This window comes from Macaca thibetana, chromosome 5 (assembly GCF_024542745.1).
Source record: "Macaca thibetana thibetana isolate TM-01 chromosome 5, ASM2454274v1, whole genome shotgun sequence".
Taxonomy (NCBI): domain Eukaryota; kingdom Metazoa; phylum Chordata; class Mammalia; order Primates; family Cercopithecidae; genus Macaca; species Macaca thibetana.
Window position 1 is genome coordinate 35,211,291 of NC_065582.1, and position 16,066 is coordinate 35,227,356.

The following is a 16,066-nucleotide window of genomic DNA, read 5'->3' on the forward strand; positions in this document are numbered from 1 at the left end:
AAACAACAAAAAAATTTTAAGTGTGTCTCAAATATCACATGAGACATACTTATACTAAAATAGATTTGCTGTTTATCTGAAATTCAAACTTCACTGGGACACCCTTATTTTTATTTGCTATTTGACCAACCTAATACATCTGGCAAATCTAAGCTGAATTTTTTTTTTTTACTTTTATTGAAGTATAATTGACAAATAAAAGTTGCATAATTTAGGTTGTACAGCTTGATGTTTTTTTACTTTCCTTCAAAGGGGAACTTCTCTCTGATTGGTGTTTTGATACACATAAACATTGTCAAATGATTACCATAATTAATCTAATTAGCACATAAAACACCTCATATCGTTACTTTTTTGTGCGGTGAGAAGACTTAAGATCTACCTTTTTAGCAAATTTCAAATATGCAGCACAGTATTAGCAACTATAGTCACCATGGTGCACATTAGACTCCAGAACTTACTCATATTGCATAACTCAAATTGTGTGCCCTTTGGCCAACATCTCCGCCATTTCTCCTATGCCTCAGGCCCTGGCCACCACCATTCTACTCTTTTCTTCTGTGAGTTTGACTATTTTAGATTTCACACGTAAGAAAGATCATACAGTATTTGTCTTTCTTTTCCTTTCTTTCTTTCTTTTTTTTTTTTAAGAGGGAGTCTCGCTCTGTGGCCCAGGCTGGAGTGCAATGGTGAAATCTCGGCTCACTGCAACCTCCTCCGCCTTCCGAGTTCAAGTGATTCTCCCTGCCTCAGCCTCCCGAGTAGCTGGGATTACAGGTGCCCACCACCACGACCGGCTAAGTAGTATTTGTCTTTCTATATCTGCTCATTTCACTTAGGATAATGCCCTCTAGGTTCACCTGTTACTGCAAATGACAGAATTTCCTTGTTTTTCAGGGCTGAGTAATACTCCATTGTGTATATATACGCCACATTTTCTTCATCTCCTCATCCATCAGTGGACACTTGGGTTGTTTCCATATCTTGGCTATTGTCAATAAAGGTGCAATGAACATGAGAATGCAGGTATCTCTTCAAGGTCCTGATTTCATTTCTTTTGGAAATACACTCAGAAGTGAGATTGCTGGCACAGAAACAGGAAAGAAATTGTATTTTTCATGGCACTTTATGATCTCCCATAATTCACTGAGTACTTCCTATGTGACAGTCACTGTTCTGAGGGATTTACAAGAATTAACTCTTTTATTCTTCATAAAAGCATGGGGTAGCTTATCAGCATCCTTATTTTATAAATGAGGAAACTGAGGTATAAAGAGGTAAAGTAACTTGTCTAAGAACATAGAGCAGGGAAGTGGTGCAGCTTGGATTATGAACCTAAGATGTTTGGTTCCTGGGGCTACTGTCATCTTAATATTTTAGATAGAGAAAAGTAATCTGTTCTAAATAAAGTTATAGAAAGCCTTCAGGGCCAGCCTATCACCAAAGTTATTTTTTACACACCAGATCACCCAACCCTAATTTCTGCATAAAGTGAAATATTGTTTGCTAAATCACTACTACTGGGGGCTACAGCTAGCTTAACTAAGCACCTTCTGTATTCTTTCACATATAGAAATATGGATATACCCTCCTATGCTCCTCTTTTCATTCTCAAAGCCACCCTGTTCCTGGAATGTGAGATCTTCTCCTAATCGTTGGCTGGAGAATCAAACGCTACCTTTGCAACAGCTTATCGGAAGCAAACAAGCTGAGGGGAATTGAGCAAGAATTTCTGGGACACCAACAGCATAGGAAGAACAAAGGATGTAGAGGGAGGGTTGACGGTCTACACAGGACAAAGCCAATGATTAACCAAACCTCCTGCAGATTTAAATGGGATGGGAACTAGGAGTGGAGGCAATCCTTTCTTTCAGCTGGAGTGCTCCTCATGAGCCAGCCCCACCCTTAGAAAAGATGTTTTCCATGAGGATCGTCTGCCTGGTCCTAAGTGTGGTGGGCACAGGATGGGTATGGCCCTTTTCATTTTCTCTTCTTGCTTTCTCTCTGGTGTTTATTCCACAAAGAGCTTGGAGGTCAGAGTCTACCTGTTCTATGTCATGACACACTCTTAGCTTTATGAACTCCAGGCCTGGGAGGAAAGCTCCTGGATGGGATTGACACCTCAAGAATACAAGGTAATATGACCCCAAGAGGAAGATCTTAGATGGATGAGAGTGTACAAACTCACAAGGGAAACTTTAGCATCAGTCATTCAGTCTTACTACATTTTGTTTTGTTTTGTTTTAAAAAGGGCAAGAATTCTTTGCTATCCTTGTAGTTATAAAGCCTTGGTGCATTATAATGCTAGTTAATGGAATAAAACATTCTACGGTAAGATTTGTTTTCTTTAATTATTAATTTTTTGCTACTTGCCCATAATAAGCAGAACTTTTAGTTTTCGTACAGTTTTGCTGAAAGGTTATTTTTGTGTTTGTCAAGACAAAAGAAAAAGCAAATTAATTATCTTTGGAAACATCTTTGCAGTATCAGAAGAGATTAGTTAGTAAGGCAATACGCTTTTAGGAAGTAATAGTATTCTTTTAGATTATGAATCCATCTCTAAAGGTTACATAGAAACTTGAAGGAGAGAGGAACATTAAGTTAAGATAGTGTAGGTTTTTTCTACCGAAGCAGCAATTACAGGAGAAAGAGCTCTATAGCTTTCAACTTTCTTTCTGTCTGCAGTCATTAGTAAAAATGAAAAGGTAAAATTTAACTGATTTTGTAGATTCAAATAATTTTCCTTTTAGGATGGATTCTTTAAAACTCCTAATATTTATCAAATGCTTATTTAGTGTCATACACAGTTAAGAAATTTGTACACCTTATCTCCTTTAATTCTCATAACAACTCCATAAAATGGGTCTTAGGATTTCCATTTGAAGACAAGAAACCTGAGGCTTGCAGAAGCCCTGTGGCTGGTGTCCTTAATCTTTGTGAGAGTGCCATCTCTTCCTGGGGACTTATAGGCATGCCAGTGTCTCCTCTTCTGGCTAACATTGCTGTTGCTCTCTTTTGTGTATGTGAATGAATCTTTAAAGACTGCAGATACTGGTGAAGGTGACTTTCTAGCTGAAGGAGGAGGCGTGCGTGGCCCAAGGGTTGTGGAAAGGCATCAATCTGCCTGCAAAGATTCAGACTGGCCCTTCTGCTCTGATGAAGACTGGGTAAGCAGTTAGCTGGGGAAGCAGGAAATTCCTTCCCTCTGTTGCTAGAGGGGCTCACAGGCTGATCTGATTGGTCCCAGAAACTTTTTAAAATAGAAAATAATTGAATAGCTCCCTACGTACCAAATAAAGAAAAGGAACCTACTAGCAAGAGCACTGTTTAATTACCTCCCCAATTCTGGATCATTAGTGGGTGAACAGACTGGATTTCAGTTGCATGCTCAGGCAAAACTAGGCACCTGAGTATAGTGGCCTCAATTTCCTGGCATCTAATTTATGGCTAAGTGGAACATCATTCCAGAATTTGTCTGCAACCTCTAACTAATCCTCTTACCTACTTTTAAGCCAACTTGTCTGGAAGAGACAGGGTAGGAAGAAATGGGGACTGCATGGAAACATGCAAAATTATTCTGAATCCAAGAGATAGATCCTTACTGTAATTTTCTCTCTTCACTTTCAGAACTACAAATGCCCTTCTGGCTGCAGGATGAAAGGGTTGATTGATGAAGTCAATCAAGATTTTACAAGCAGAATAAATAAGCTCAAAAACTCGCTATTTGACTATCAGAAGAACAATAAGGATTCTAACTCATTGACCACTAATATAATGGAAATTTTGAGAGGCGATATTGTCTCATCCAATAGTAAGTATTACATTTTTACTGCTTTGATTTTATAACAGAAACAACAAAAATCCTAAATAAATATGATATCTGCTTATATCTATGACAATTTCATCCCAAAGTACTTAGTGTAGAAATATATGCCTTCATAACATCCATGAAAATTTTAAGGGAGAGCTTTTGTTTTTGCTATTTTTTCAAAGTAAAAGATGTTAACTGAGATTGTTTAAGGTCACAAAATAAGTCAGAATTTTGGATTAAAAACAAGAATTTAAGTGTGTTCTTTTCAACAGTATATACTGAAAGTAGGATGGGTCAGACTCTTTGAGTTGGATATTTTTGTTTCTGCCTTGCAGAGGTGAAAACTGAGAGGTCAAGGAACTTATTCAAAGACACAAAGCTGGGAGTTCAACCCTCAGACTCCACTGAGCTGATTAGGTAGATTTTTAACTTTAAAATATAGAGTCAAGCTACATCATTTTCAGAGTCTACTCATTAGGGTTAGGAAACATCGCATTCACTCTGGGCAAGGACAGCGAGTCTAGGGAGGCCTCAGTTTCTGAAGTTTTGCTTTACCTTTTTACACCTTCACAAACACTTGACATTTAAAATCAGTGATGCAACACTAGCTGGCAAGTGAGTGATCCTGTTGACCCAAAACAGCTTAGGAACAATTTCAAATCTATAGATAAAAAGAAAAATTCATCAGTAAGAAAATCCAATATGTTCAAGTCCCTTGATTAAGGATATTATAGAATATTTGGAATGCAATCAAACCAATTATTTTAACTCCAAATTACACCTTTAAAATTCCAAAGAAATTTCTTCTATATTTATTTGAGATTACTAATTGCTAATAGGACATCTTAACTGGGATTCGTGGATGGCTGCAGGGCATAACATTATCCAAAAGTCAAATGCCCCATAGGTTTTGAACTCACAGATTAAACTGTAACCAAAATAAAATTGGGAATATTTGCAAGCTAACTTCTTTCTTTCTTTCTTTCTTCCTTCCTTTCCTCCTTTCCTCCCTTCCTCACTTCCTCCCTTCCTCTCTTTCTCTCTTTCTCTCTTTCTTTCATCTCTCTCTTTCCTTCCTTCCTTTCTTTTTTGCTGGCAATTACAGACAAATCACTCAGCAGCTACTTCAATAACCATATTTTCTATTTCAGACCGTGATAATACCTATAACCGAGTGTCTGAAGATCTGAGAAGCAGAATTGAAGTCCTGAAGCGCAAAGTCATAGAAAAAGTACAGCATATCCAACTTCTGCAGCAAAATGTTAGGGCCCAGTTGGTTGATATGAAAAGACTGGAGGTAAGTATGTGGCTGTGGTCCCAGACTTCCTTGTTTATGAGTAGCAGGGAAAAGGAAGACGATAGTTATGCATTGAGTGTCTACTATATGCAGAGAAAAGTATTATATCCATCATCTACCTAAAAGTAGGTATTATTTTCCTCACTCAACAGTTGAAGAAAAAAAATTCAGAGATATTAAGTAAATTTTCCAATGGTACATAGATAGTAAATTTCAAAATCAAGTGTTCAGTCCTTGTCTAATTCCAAAGCCCATTACATCACCATGCCTCTGAGTCTTCAGCCTGAGTTTCACCAAGGATCATTTAATTAGCGTTGCCTTTGAGAGAGAATAGCACCTTACTCTTGATCCATTCTGAGACTAAGATGATCAAAGAGCATTCATTGCTTATCCTTGCTAGCCCTGTAATACCCAACATCTCTTCCACTGAGGGTGCTAGATAAGCAGAAAACAGAGAATATTAAGTGGTAGGTCTCCAAGTCAAAAAAAAAAAAATGAAACCAGTTTCCAGAAGGAGAATTAACTACCAGAAACTCAATAGACATAGTTTATGTATTTTTATCTACATTTTCTCTTTCTTTTTCTCCCCTCTCTCTAGGTGGACGTTGACATTAAGATCCGATCTTGTCGAGGGTCATGCAGTAGGGCTTTAGCTCGTGAAGTAGATCTGAAGGACTATGAAGATCAGCAGAAGCAACTTGAACAGGTCATTGCCAAAGACTTACTTCCCTCTAGAGATAGGCAACACTTACCACTGATAAAAATGAACCCAGTTCCGGACTTGTTTCCCCCAAATTTCAAGAGCCAGCTTCAGAAGGTACCCCCAGAGTGGAAGGCATTAACAGACATGCAGCAGATGAGAATGGAGTTAGAGAGACCTGGTGGAAATGAGGTTACCCAAGTAGGCTCCACCTCTTATAGAACAGGATCAGAGACAGAAAGCCCCAGGAACCCTAGCAGTGCTGGAAGCTGGAACCCTGGGAGCTCTGGACCTGGAAGTACTGGACACCAAAGCCCTGGGAGCTCTGGACCAGGAAGTACTGGAACCTGGAAACCTGGGAGCTCTGGACCTGGAAGTACTGGAACCTGGAACCCTGGGAGCTCTGGATCTGGAAGTACTGGAACCTGGAACCCTGGGAGCTCTGGAACTGGAAGTACTGGAACCTGGAACCCTGGGAGCTCTGGATCTGGAAGTACTGGAACCTGGAACCCTGGGAGCTCTGGACCTGGAAGTACTGGAAACCAAAACACTGGGAGCCCTAGACCTGGTAGTACCGGAACCTGGAATCCTGGCAGCTCTGGACATGGAAGTGCTGGGCACTGGAGTTCTGAGAGTTCTGTATCTAGTAGTACTGGACATTGGCACTCTGGATCTGGAAGTTTTAGGCCAGATAGCTCAGGCTCTGGGAACACCAGGCCTACCAACCCAGACTGGGGCACGTTTGAAGAGGTGCCAGGAAATGTAAGTCCAGGGACAAACAGAGAGCACCGCACAGAAAAACTGGTCACTTCTAAAGGAGACAAAGAGCTCGTGGTTGGCAAAGAGAAGGTCACCTCTGGTAGCACAACCACCACACGTCGTTCATGCTCTAAAACCGTTACTAAGACTGTTATTGGTCCTGATGGTCACAAAGAAGTTACCAAAGAAGTAGTGACCTCCGAAGATGGTTCTGACTGTCCCGAGGCGATAGATTTAGGCATAGGTACTCTGGATGAGTTCCGCCATAGGCACCCTGATGCAGCTGCCTTCTTTGACACTGCCTCAACTGGAAAAACATTTCCAGGTTTCTTTCCATCTACGTTCAGAGAGTTTGCCAGTGAGGCTGAGTCAATGGGTTCAGAATCTGGTACCTTCACAAATACAAAGGAAACCAGTTCTCATCACTCTGGGGTAGCTGAATTCCCTTCCAGTGGTAAAACTTCAAGTCACAGCAAACAATTTATTAGTAGCACAGCTTACAACAGAGAAGGCTCTACATTTGAAAGCAAGAGTTATAAAATGGCAGATGAGGCCGGAAGTGAAGCTGATCATGAAGGAACACATTCCACCAAGAGAGGCCATGCTAAATCTCGCTCTTCCAGAGGTATCCACACTTCTCCTTTGGGGAAGCCTTTCCTGTCCCCTTAGACTAAGTTCAATATTTCTGCACAGTGCTCCCATGGCCCCTTGCATTTCCTTCTTAACTCTCTGTTACAATTCATTGAAACTACACTTTTTTGGTCTGTTTTTGCGCTAGACTGTAAGTTCCATGGGGGCAGGGCCTTTGTCTGTCTCATCTCTGTATTTCCAAATGCCTAACAGTAACAGAGTCATGACTCAATAAATACATGTTAAATGGATGAATTACTTCCTCTGAAACTCTATTTGAGCTTATTTAATCAAATTCTTTCACTAGTCAAAGTGTGTGCTATTAGAATTGTCACCCAATTGATTAATCACATTTTTAGTATGTGTCTCAGTTGACATTTAGGTCAGCCTAAAAACAAGTTCTATTAGTATTAATTGATGCTTAGCTACCTGTACTGGTTACTTGCTATTAGTATGTGCAAGTAAAATTCCAAATCCATTTGAGGAAAATCCCCTTTGCAATTTGTAGGTATAAATAAGCCCTTGTTTGCATAAGTTCTATCCCACTGTAAGTGCATCCTTCCCCTATGGAGGGAAGAAAAGGAGGAAGAAAGAACAGAAGGGAAGGAAACAATATTTGCCTTCTTTAATCTGAGTCGTGCCTATCTTTGTAAAGTTAAATGAGAATAACTTCTTCCAACCAGCTTAATTTTTTTTTTAGACTGTGATGATGTCCTCCAAACACATCCTTCAGGTACCCAAAGTGGCATTTTCAATATCAAGCTACCCGGATCCAGTAAGATTTTTTCTGTTTATTGCGATCAAGAGACCAGTTTGGGAGGATGGCTTTTGATCCAGCAAAGAATGGATGGATCACTGAATTTTAACCGGACCTGGCAAGACTACAAGAGAGGTTTCGGCAGCCTGAATGACGAGGGGGAAGGAGAATTCTGGCTAGGCAATGACTACCTCCACTTACTAACCCAGAGGGGCTCTGTTCTTAGGGTTGAATTAGAGGACTGGGCTGGGAACGAAGCTTATGCAGAATATTACTTCCGGGTAGGCTCTGAGGCCGAAGGCTATGCCCTCCAGGTCTCCTCCTATGAAGGCACTGCAGGCGATGCTCTGATTGAAGGTTCCGTAGAGGAAGGGACAGAGTACACCTCTCACAACAGCATGCAGTTCAGCACCTTTGACAGGGATGCAGACCAGTGGGAAGAGAACTGTGCAGAAGTCTATGGGGGAGGCTGGTGGTATAACAACTGCCAAGCAGCCAATCTCAATGGCATCTACTACCTTGGGGGCTCCTATGACCCGAGGAATAACAGTCCTTATGAGATTGAGAACGGAGTGGTCTGGGTTTCCTTTAGAGGGGCAGATTATTCCCTCAGGGCTGTTCGCATGAAAATTAGGCCCCTTTTGACCCAATAGACTAAAGGAGTGGGAGTGGGAGCACTCTGGCTTCTTTGCTAGAAAAGTGGAGAGGAAATAAGAAAGGTAAAGCGTTGAGATTCTCTACAATCTAAAAAATTCCTAGGTGCTATTTTCTTATCCTTTGTACTGTAGCTAAATGTACCTGAGACATATTAGTCTTTGAAAAATAAAGTTATATAAGTTTTTTTATCTTTAAATAGCTCTGTGGGTTTGAAAATTTTTATAAGGATATACCAAGGGCCATTCAGTACAACAGGAAAGTGTCAGACAGAAGCTTCCCTCTCTAACCTTGAGGAGTATTGGTTTGAGAACTTCTCTTCCCATACCACCCAAAGTCATAAGGCCATTGCAAACTAAAAAAGTTATTTTATCCATTTGATATGAATGGTTTTAAGCCAATATTTTAAGGTAAAACTCACTGAATCTAACCATAGCTGACCTTTGAAGTAGAATTTACAACTTATAATTACAATGCACAGTTTATAATTACAATATGTATTCATGTCTTTTGATATGGAGCAAATCCAGGAAGACAGGAGAAACATTCTTTCCTAAATAGAAATGAAAATCTGTCCTTTAAGCCCTTCCACTAGATATTGTAAGGCATACTTATTTTTTTTCCCAGGGTGTAACCAATTTCTTTCAAAAACACATTTAAAATTTTAAAACTATTTATGATTATTCAAAAAGCAGACAATTCACACATTAATAAATAATCTCCCAAGTATTGATTTAACTTCATTTTTCTAACAATCATAAACTATATTCTGTGACATGTTCACTATTATTAAATGTAAATCGTTAATGGAAAGCATCTCACTAAGTATGATCTATGCTATATTCAAAATTCAACACATTTGCATTGGTCAATATTTGGTCCAAGCTGCATCTTTAATCCTGGTGGCCTTGCCCTCTGATTTTCAATTTGCATTCTTCTCTATTAAGATATATTTGCCTTTTCTCTTGAATATGTATTAAAATATCCCAAGCAATCCAGTATACCATCCTTTCTTACATAGCTTCTATTCTGATACGACTGCATTATTTCTCAAGGAAGGAAGGAAGGAGAGACAGTGGGAAGGAGAGGAGAAGGGAGGGAGGAGGAAAAAGGAGGCTATAGCTAGGGGCCAGAGCCTGGGGATCAAAAGGGAAATAACCTTGCAAATGCATCACATATGAACCCCAGAGTTCTTGAATTTCCTTATGGGGAATTGTAAATCTCTGATACAAACTAAATGCTATACCTTCAAATAGTTGGATACTTGGAAAAGAACTTCTTCAGAATTAAATGAAGCTTCATTTCTTTCAGACATCAGAACTTCATGGTGTCTCTATCCCCACTCCACTTTCACTCACACGTATACCTTGACAGAATTTGAGTTGAGACTAGAAAACACTTTGTTTTCCCGAATAGCACCCTATTTAGGAACAGAATTGGGTCCTGGAATGAAAGTGATTATGAATGGGAAGGACGATTTATTTCTAATTATTTAGAAGATTTTGAGTTTGTCAAAGGATTAGATAAATCTCTTTTAATTTGATAAATGGTAGTCAATATTAGCAGGCTCATGAGAATTGGAGATACAATTTGGTTGTGAGACAAGACATGACACATCTATATTCCATTTCACCTTATCTTTATTTTCTATTTCATTTTTTCTGAAATTAAATATTAATTTAGCTCTCTGACTCTCATTCATTCAGAAGCCCATTTCAACTTGGTTTTCATGCGATTACCTCATGCTTGAAATTGATCTCCTTAAGTCAACACAACTTTGGAATTCTAAATTAAATGGGCTGCATTCAAGCCTCTTTCTACTTGATCTCTTTTAAACATCTGCTACTTATTTTGCCCTTATCCTGCCTCTCGGACCTGTCTTTTTGTCTTGGTTTCTATACCATTTCTTCCTGCCTCACTCTTTTCAGTGTTTTTAACTGGTAATTTCTTCTCAGACCACTTCTTAAATGTAGGGATTTCTCACTGTATTTACATTGGTACTCATCTTTATCATTTGAGATTAGGTTTGGCACATCTGATTTCAACAAGACAGAAATTCATTTCTTGCTCACAGAAAAGCCTATGTAGGATTATGTCTGCATAGTCTTCAGGAAGCCATCATTTTAATAAAAGACTTACATCCTCTGGTTCACCTCACAATCCAAATATGTCCTGTGGCAATCTGGAAGGTGGAGAAAACACTGAAGGGCAAAGGAGTACCTCCTCCTTTTAAGGAACTTTCTTGAGTGTTCTAACAGCACTTCTGCTTATATTAGCCACAACTTAGTCACATAGATGAGCTTAGTTGCAGGAGAAGCTGAGGCAAGTTGACTTTTAGCTTGAGTACAAGTCTATCCTAACTAAAATCAGGATTCTGCTAATAAGGAAAAGAGGGAGAATAGATATGGAAGTCTGCAATTACCACTCTTGGCCAAACATGCTCTCGCTCTACAGTGAGTACCCTTTCTCCTTGATTGATCTGACAATCACCATAGCTTCAACTACTATCAGTGGCCTTAAGCAGGAGACAGACATTAAAATTAAGTTAAAACTTCTTGGCTTAGAATATAAACTCTTTCACAAACTGGTCCATTTTCAACCTCTGCAATCAATCATTCTATACATTAATTACACTGAATTTCTCACTGGCACTGAAATACTAGGTCCTTAAATGATTTTCTGCCTTTTCATAAACTACCTAGAAGATACCCATTCACCCCTTTAAAAACAGCTCAAATAATGCTGCTTCTGTGAACCCTTCCCCAGTGTACCATAGAATGAATTAAATTGTCCTCTAGGCCCTCATAGCTTGTTCTTATCTCAAAAATAACATATTCCATCCCTAACTCTAATGTATTTATATTATTTGTGGTACTAGGTTATGAATTCCTTTGGGATAGAGCTCATTTATACAGTGTATCCTGTTCTACATAAAATGTCTCCCCATCCTAAGATTATATAGTCTTTCAAATACTTCCTTAATTTTAAAATGTTCTTTCTTTTTTCTGTTTTTTTCTTTTGCACATATATATTTAACCTATAATTTATTTTAATATGTCATGAAGAAAGTCTACTTTTGTTTTCTTGTGGATGGATAGCCAATTATACTGGGATCCTTTATTAAAGAAAGCATTCTTTGTCCATAGAACTAAAATGTCAATTTTTTTCTATAAGATTTTCTTGGGATCAATATATAAACTCTCTCCTGTGCTTATACCTTCTTGCTCACATTTCAATTACAGAGATTGGATGCAGTAGTCTCTATCATATTCCCCACTTTTTTCCTTTTTTTTTTTTGGTCTGTAAAATTGTACTTTTAATTTTTACTTTCTTTTGTTGTTCTGGGACTACTTAGAGAAGTTTTTCTTAATTTCCAATTTTCTCATTTTAAAACCCAATTTGTTATTTTTTAGGGGGTTAGAGTGAGTCATCTTTCAATCATTAGTTTTCAAGTATTTAATAAATATTGTTAATTTAACCAACTGTTTCATTCTAAGCATTTTAGATTTCCTTAATTAATTAATTAATTAATTTTATTGCTAGTGGTACAATCACGGCTCATTGCAGCTTCTACCTCCTGGGCTCAAGCAATTCTCCCATCTCAGCCTCCTGAGGAGCTGGGACTACAGTCACACAGCACCATGTCCAGTTAATTTTTTCCCTTTTTGTAGAGACAGAGTCTTGCTATGTTGTCCAGGCTGGTCTTAAACTCCTGGCCTTAAGTAATCCTCCTGTCTCAGTCTCCCAAAGTATAGAATTTTTAAGGTTTTCTTTGTGGACAAGTTTGCATTAACTTTTGCAAATGTTTCATTGGTGAAAAGAATGTATATTATCACATTCATATGTTATAATGTTCCATATTACCAAGCCTGTCAATGGTATTATTTAAATATCCCATATCTTTTCCTTTTTATGTATCTTTTTTTAAGAGACAGAGTCTCACTCTGTTACCTAGGCTGGAAGAGTGCAGTAGTGCAATCATAGCTCACTGGTGGCTCAAACTCCTGGCCTCTTGCCTGGGACTCCCAAAGCACTGGGATTATAGTTATGAGTTTTTCATCGTGTTTGTGTGTGTGTGCGTGTGTGTGTGTATAAAAAGACCTCACTGTGGTTTTGTGCATGTGTGTGGTCTTTGCATTTTAGGAATTCTGCTTCGTACGGTTGGCTCCTTCTTTATACAGTGCATGAAAGTTTATGATTGTTATATCTTCTTCACAAATTGTACTTTCTATCATTACATAATGTTTCTCTTTTTTTCTGTTTCTCCTTTTGGAATTAAATTCCATCTTGTCAAATAGCAATATTGTCATCACTTTTGATTTTCTTTTCTTTGAATTTGCCTACGTATCTTGACATGTCATTTCATTTTCAACATAACTTTTGTCACTTTGTTTGGAAGACTTTCCCAAAATAACAGATGAATTTTTAAACATGATTTTATTTTACCGTTGTTTTCCCTTTTCTTAAGTTTTATATATCCCTTTATTTTCAAGATTTATTCTTCATCTTATTTAGAATAGTTTTTATAAATAATAGATACATTTTAAAACTTAATTATTTTACATTTACTTAAAAATATTATTTCCTCTTTCCTTAACTTTTACTCCCTTACTTAAATAATATGGCCTCCCTCCGTTAACATGCAAGTTCTATTTAGGTTATCTATTTCAAAATAGTCCTTAGTTGAATGAATGGATTATTGAACAAAACAGATATGAATGTGAAAATTTTGCCAGGAAAGGACATGGTTTTAAATATTTCTGCTAGAGAGAAAAACGTTGAATTGGGGTTTTTAATCCTGAGTCAGGAATAGAAAAAACATCTGGCTAGATTTTAATTTTGCCTCCAGGTAAATCTATCTCCATCCTTTAGCCTAAAGCTGTCTTTGATGTTCTCCTTTAGTATACCATAGTATATGAGAAAAATATCATAATTCTTCTTTTCTTAGGTGTAGAAACTTACACCTAAAAAATATCTGGTGCTTAACACAAGGCCTGACACATAATAATGACTCAATAAATTTTTGTGACCTAAGAAATCTAAGTGTTAAAAAGGAACTTTTAGGAGCAGCTGCAGTGGCTCATGCCTCTAATCCCAGCAATTTGGAAGGCTGTGGAAGAAGGATAACTTGAGTCCAGGAGTGCAAGACCAGCCTGGGCAACATAGTGAGACCCTATCTCTACAAAATAAATAAATAAATAAGCTGCATGTGGTGTCGCATACTTATGATCTCAGCTACTCGGGAAGCTGAGGTGAGAGGATCACTAGAGCCAAGGAGATCAAGCTTGAGGTTGCAGTGGGCCGTGATTGTGCCACTGCCCTCAAGCCTGGGCAACAGTGGGAAACTGTATTTCAAACAAAGCTAAACAAAACAAATAAAAAAGGAACTTATCATCTGTTTCAACCTTCTACAGAATGCATAATATAATGAAGCTAAGATTTGGGTTCTTATTAAAAGATATTATTGACATTTTAATCCAAGTCTTGTGTTTATGTATTTACTTTTAGTTCCTGGAAACTCTTTAGAATAAAGAATTTCAAGTTTCCCCCCAAATATGTGGATACTTTTAATGGATAATCAATTATTACTAGTGTTCTTTTAATGAAGGTGAGAACATTTTATGAACTGATTTTTCAGGTGAGTAAATAGTAGTTTAAGGAGGTGAAATAATGTGATGATAAGGAGGACACCTGGGGATAAAGCCCACGGTATTGTTCTTACAGGTTTTAACCACCTAAGTTCCATGCCTCATTCATTATTCATTCTGGGATAATGATGCTACACTTCATAAATAAACATGACACTATTGTATATAGCATCTGCTTTTCATTATTGGCCCAGTGGTATCAGTGATCGAATTATATTTTGTCATAGGTTTCCCACCAAAACAAAATATATTTCCAAGTTAGTTAGCTGATGCTAGGGGTGCAGCTGGTGAATCAGAACAGAAAGACCCATCCAGCCAAGTTCACTAATCTTTTTCATGTCTTGAAAAGCCTGAAAGGAAATGCCAAGGTGTCAATGTAGCACATGCAATCATAAATTAAAGCTTTGTTATATGCAAATAAAGTAATACAATGTTTATTACTTGCTGAAACAGCTTGGGAAGCAGCCACATTTAAATTTCAGTAGCCATGAAAATAACACAAGTTGCTTGTGGATGACAAAATTTACACAGAAACCATTTCTGAGATATCTTATAGTTGATGTATTTGTTTATGCATTTATCTAATTTACAGATTACCTCTTTTTAATGGAATTCCAAGTACTTTATAAATCTCATTTATAGAGGAAAATAATTAATTGGGGATGAGGGCTGGGAAGGCATTAAATATCACTGAGGAAAGCAGTATCGTGAAGAATTTGCTCCTGGGGAAATCTCAATTAATTCTTAAACGTGAACAGGACATGATGTCTTCCATTTTCACATAGTAAGAGCAACCATTCAAAACCGCAGAGGCAAGAAAACTTAGAACCTGCCAGGTTTGAGCTGAGAATTGCTCTGTTACTAAGCAGTAGTCTCCCTGTTCACCAGGTCATTGCTGGAGATGGGTACGTGGTTATTACAGCAGAGTACTCTGGAAAATATTTGCTAAATTCACCTTTGTCTCAATCCCTCATAGGTCTATGACCTCAAGGTTGCATGTCTACATAAGCTGTTGCAATACTGCACTTAAGTATCTCCTTTTGACAAACAATGGGTGAAACTAGGAGAAGGACAGAGAGGTATTTATTAAAATTCTTGCAATTTCTCTGTGGCGTATAAACTGTTCAAAATAAAAAGTTTGGGGCAGAAATAAATATAATTGAATCAAAAAACAAACAAAAAGGTGTATCGCCTGTTGATCACATCTTGGTTGGGAGAAGAAAAGAAAGGGTCTGATGGTGAACATCAGTACCAGTTAAGATTATTTGCATAAGAATGTGACTCCCAGTGTAATCACTTACAAATGAAAATATTTGTATAAATAGAAGAAAATACCATGTTTCTGATTGCTATCCTACATATTATATAACGAGTAATTCATATAAAAGATGACTTTGCTAATGGAAAATTGAGGAAAGGGCCAGGCGCGGGGGCTCATGCTTATAATCCCAGCACTTTGGGAGGTCAGGGAGGGCGGATCGCTTTAGTCCAGGAGTCTGAGACCAGCTTGGGCAACACGGTGAAACCCTGTCTCTACAAAAAATACAAAAAAATTAGTTAGGTATGGTGGTGCATGCCTGTGGTCCCAGCTATTTGGGAGGCTGAGGTGGGAGAATCACCTGAGCCCAGGAAGCAGAAGTTGCAGTAAGCCAAGATCACGCCACTGTACTCCAGCCTGGGTGATAGAACGAGACCCTGTTTCAAAAAAAAGAGAAGAAAAGAAAAAACAAAAAAGAAAAAAAAGAAACTTGAGCAAAGGACATGGATAGGCAATTCAAAAAAGATAGTAAAATGGTCATTAAATATTTTT

General features: G+C 38.0%; 1 protein-coding gene across 3 annotated transcripts; it reads left to right on the forward strand.

The window, feature by feature from the left end:
- Positions 1 to 1,841: 1,841 nt before the first annotated feature.
- On the forward strand, positions 1,842 to 9,606 carry FGA (fibrinogen alpha chain). Of its 3 annotated transcripts, none has more exons than XM_050791991.1 (6): positions 1,842 to 1,968; positions 3,042 to 3,167; positions 3,628 to 3,811; positions 4,963 to 5,108; positions 5,707 to 7,192; positions 7,898 to 9,606. In XM_050791991.1, the coding sequence occupies exons 1-6, from the start codon at positions 1,915 to 1,917 to the stop codon at positions 8,605 to 8,607; spliced, it is 2,706 nt and encodes a 901-aa protein (XP_050647948.1). In that variant the 5' UTR covers positions 1,842 to 1,914; the 3' UTR covers positions 8,608 to 9,606. The 3 variants fall into 3 exon arrangements, with proteins under 3 accessions (XP_050647948.1, XP_050647947.1, XP_050647946.1); XM_050791990.1 differs by lacking the exon at positions 7,898 to 9,606 and having other exon boundaries at positions 5,707 to 6,272; positions 6,312 to 7,448; XM_050791989.1 differs by lacking the exon at positions 7,898 to 9,606 and having other exon boundaries at positions 5,707 to 6,194; positions 6,234 to 7,448.
- The last annotated feature ends 6,460 nt before the right edge of the window (positions 9,607 to 16,066 follow it).

Bases quoted from the DNA above. Each gene is read 5' to 3' on its own strand.
- FGA (XM_050791991.1), top strand. From the start codon at position 1,915: ATGTTTTCCATGAGGATCGTCTGCCTGGTCCTAAGTGTGGTGGGCACA. The intron at 3,812-4,962 runs GTAAGTATTACA...TTTCTATTTCAG, and splicing joins CGATATTGTCTCATCCAATA to ACCGTGATAATACCTATAAC. The intron at 7,193-7,897 runs GTATCCACACTT...TTTTTTTTTTAG, and splicing joins TAAATCTCGCTCTTCCAGAG to ACTGTGATGATGTCCTCCAA.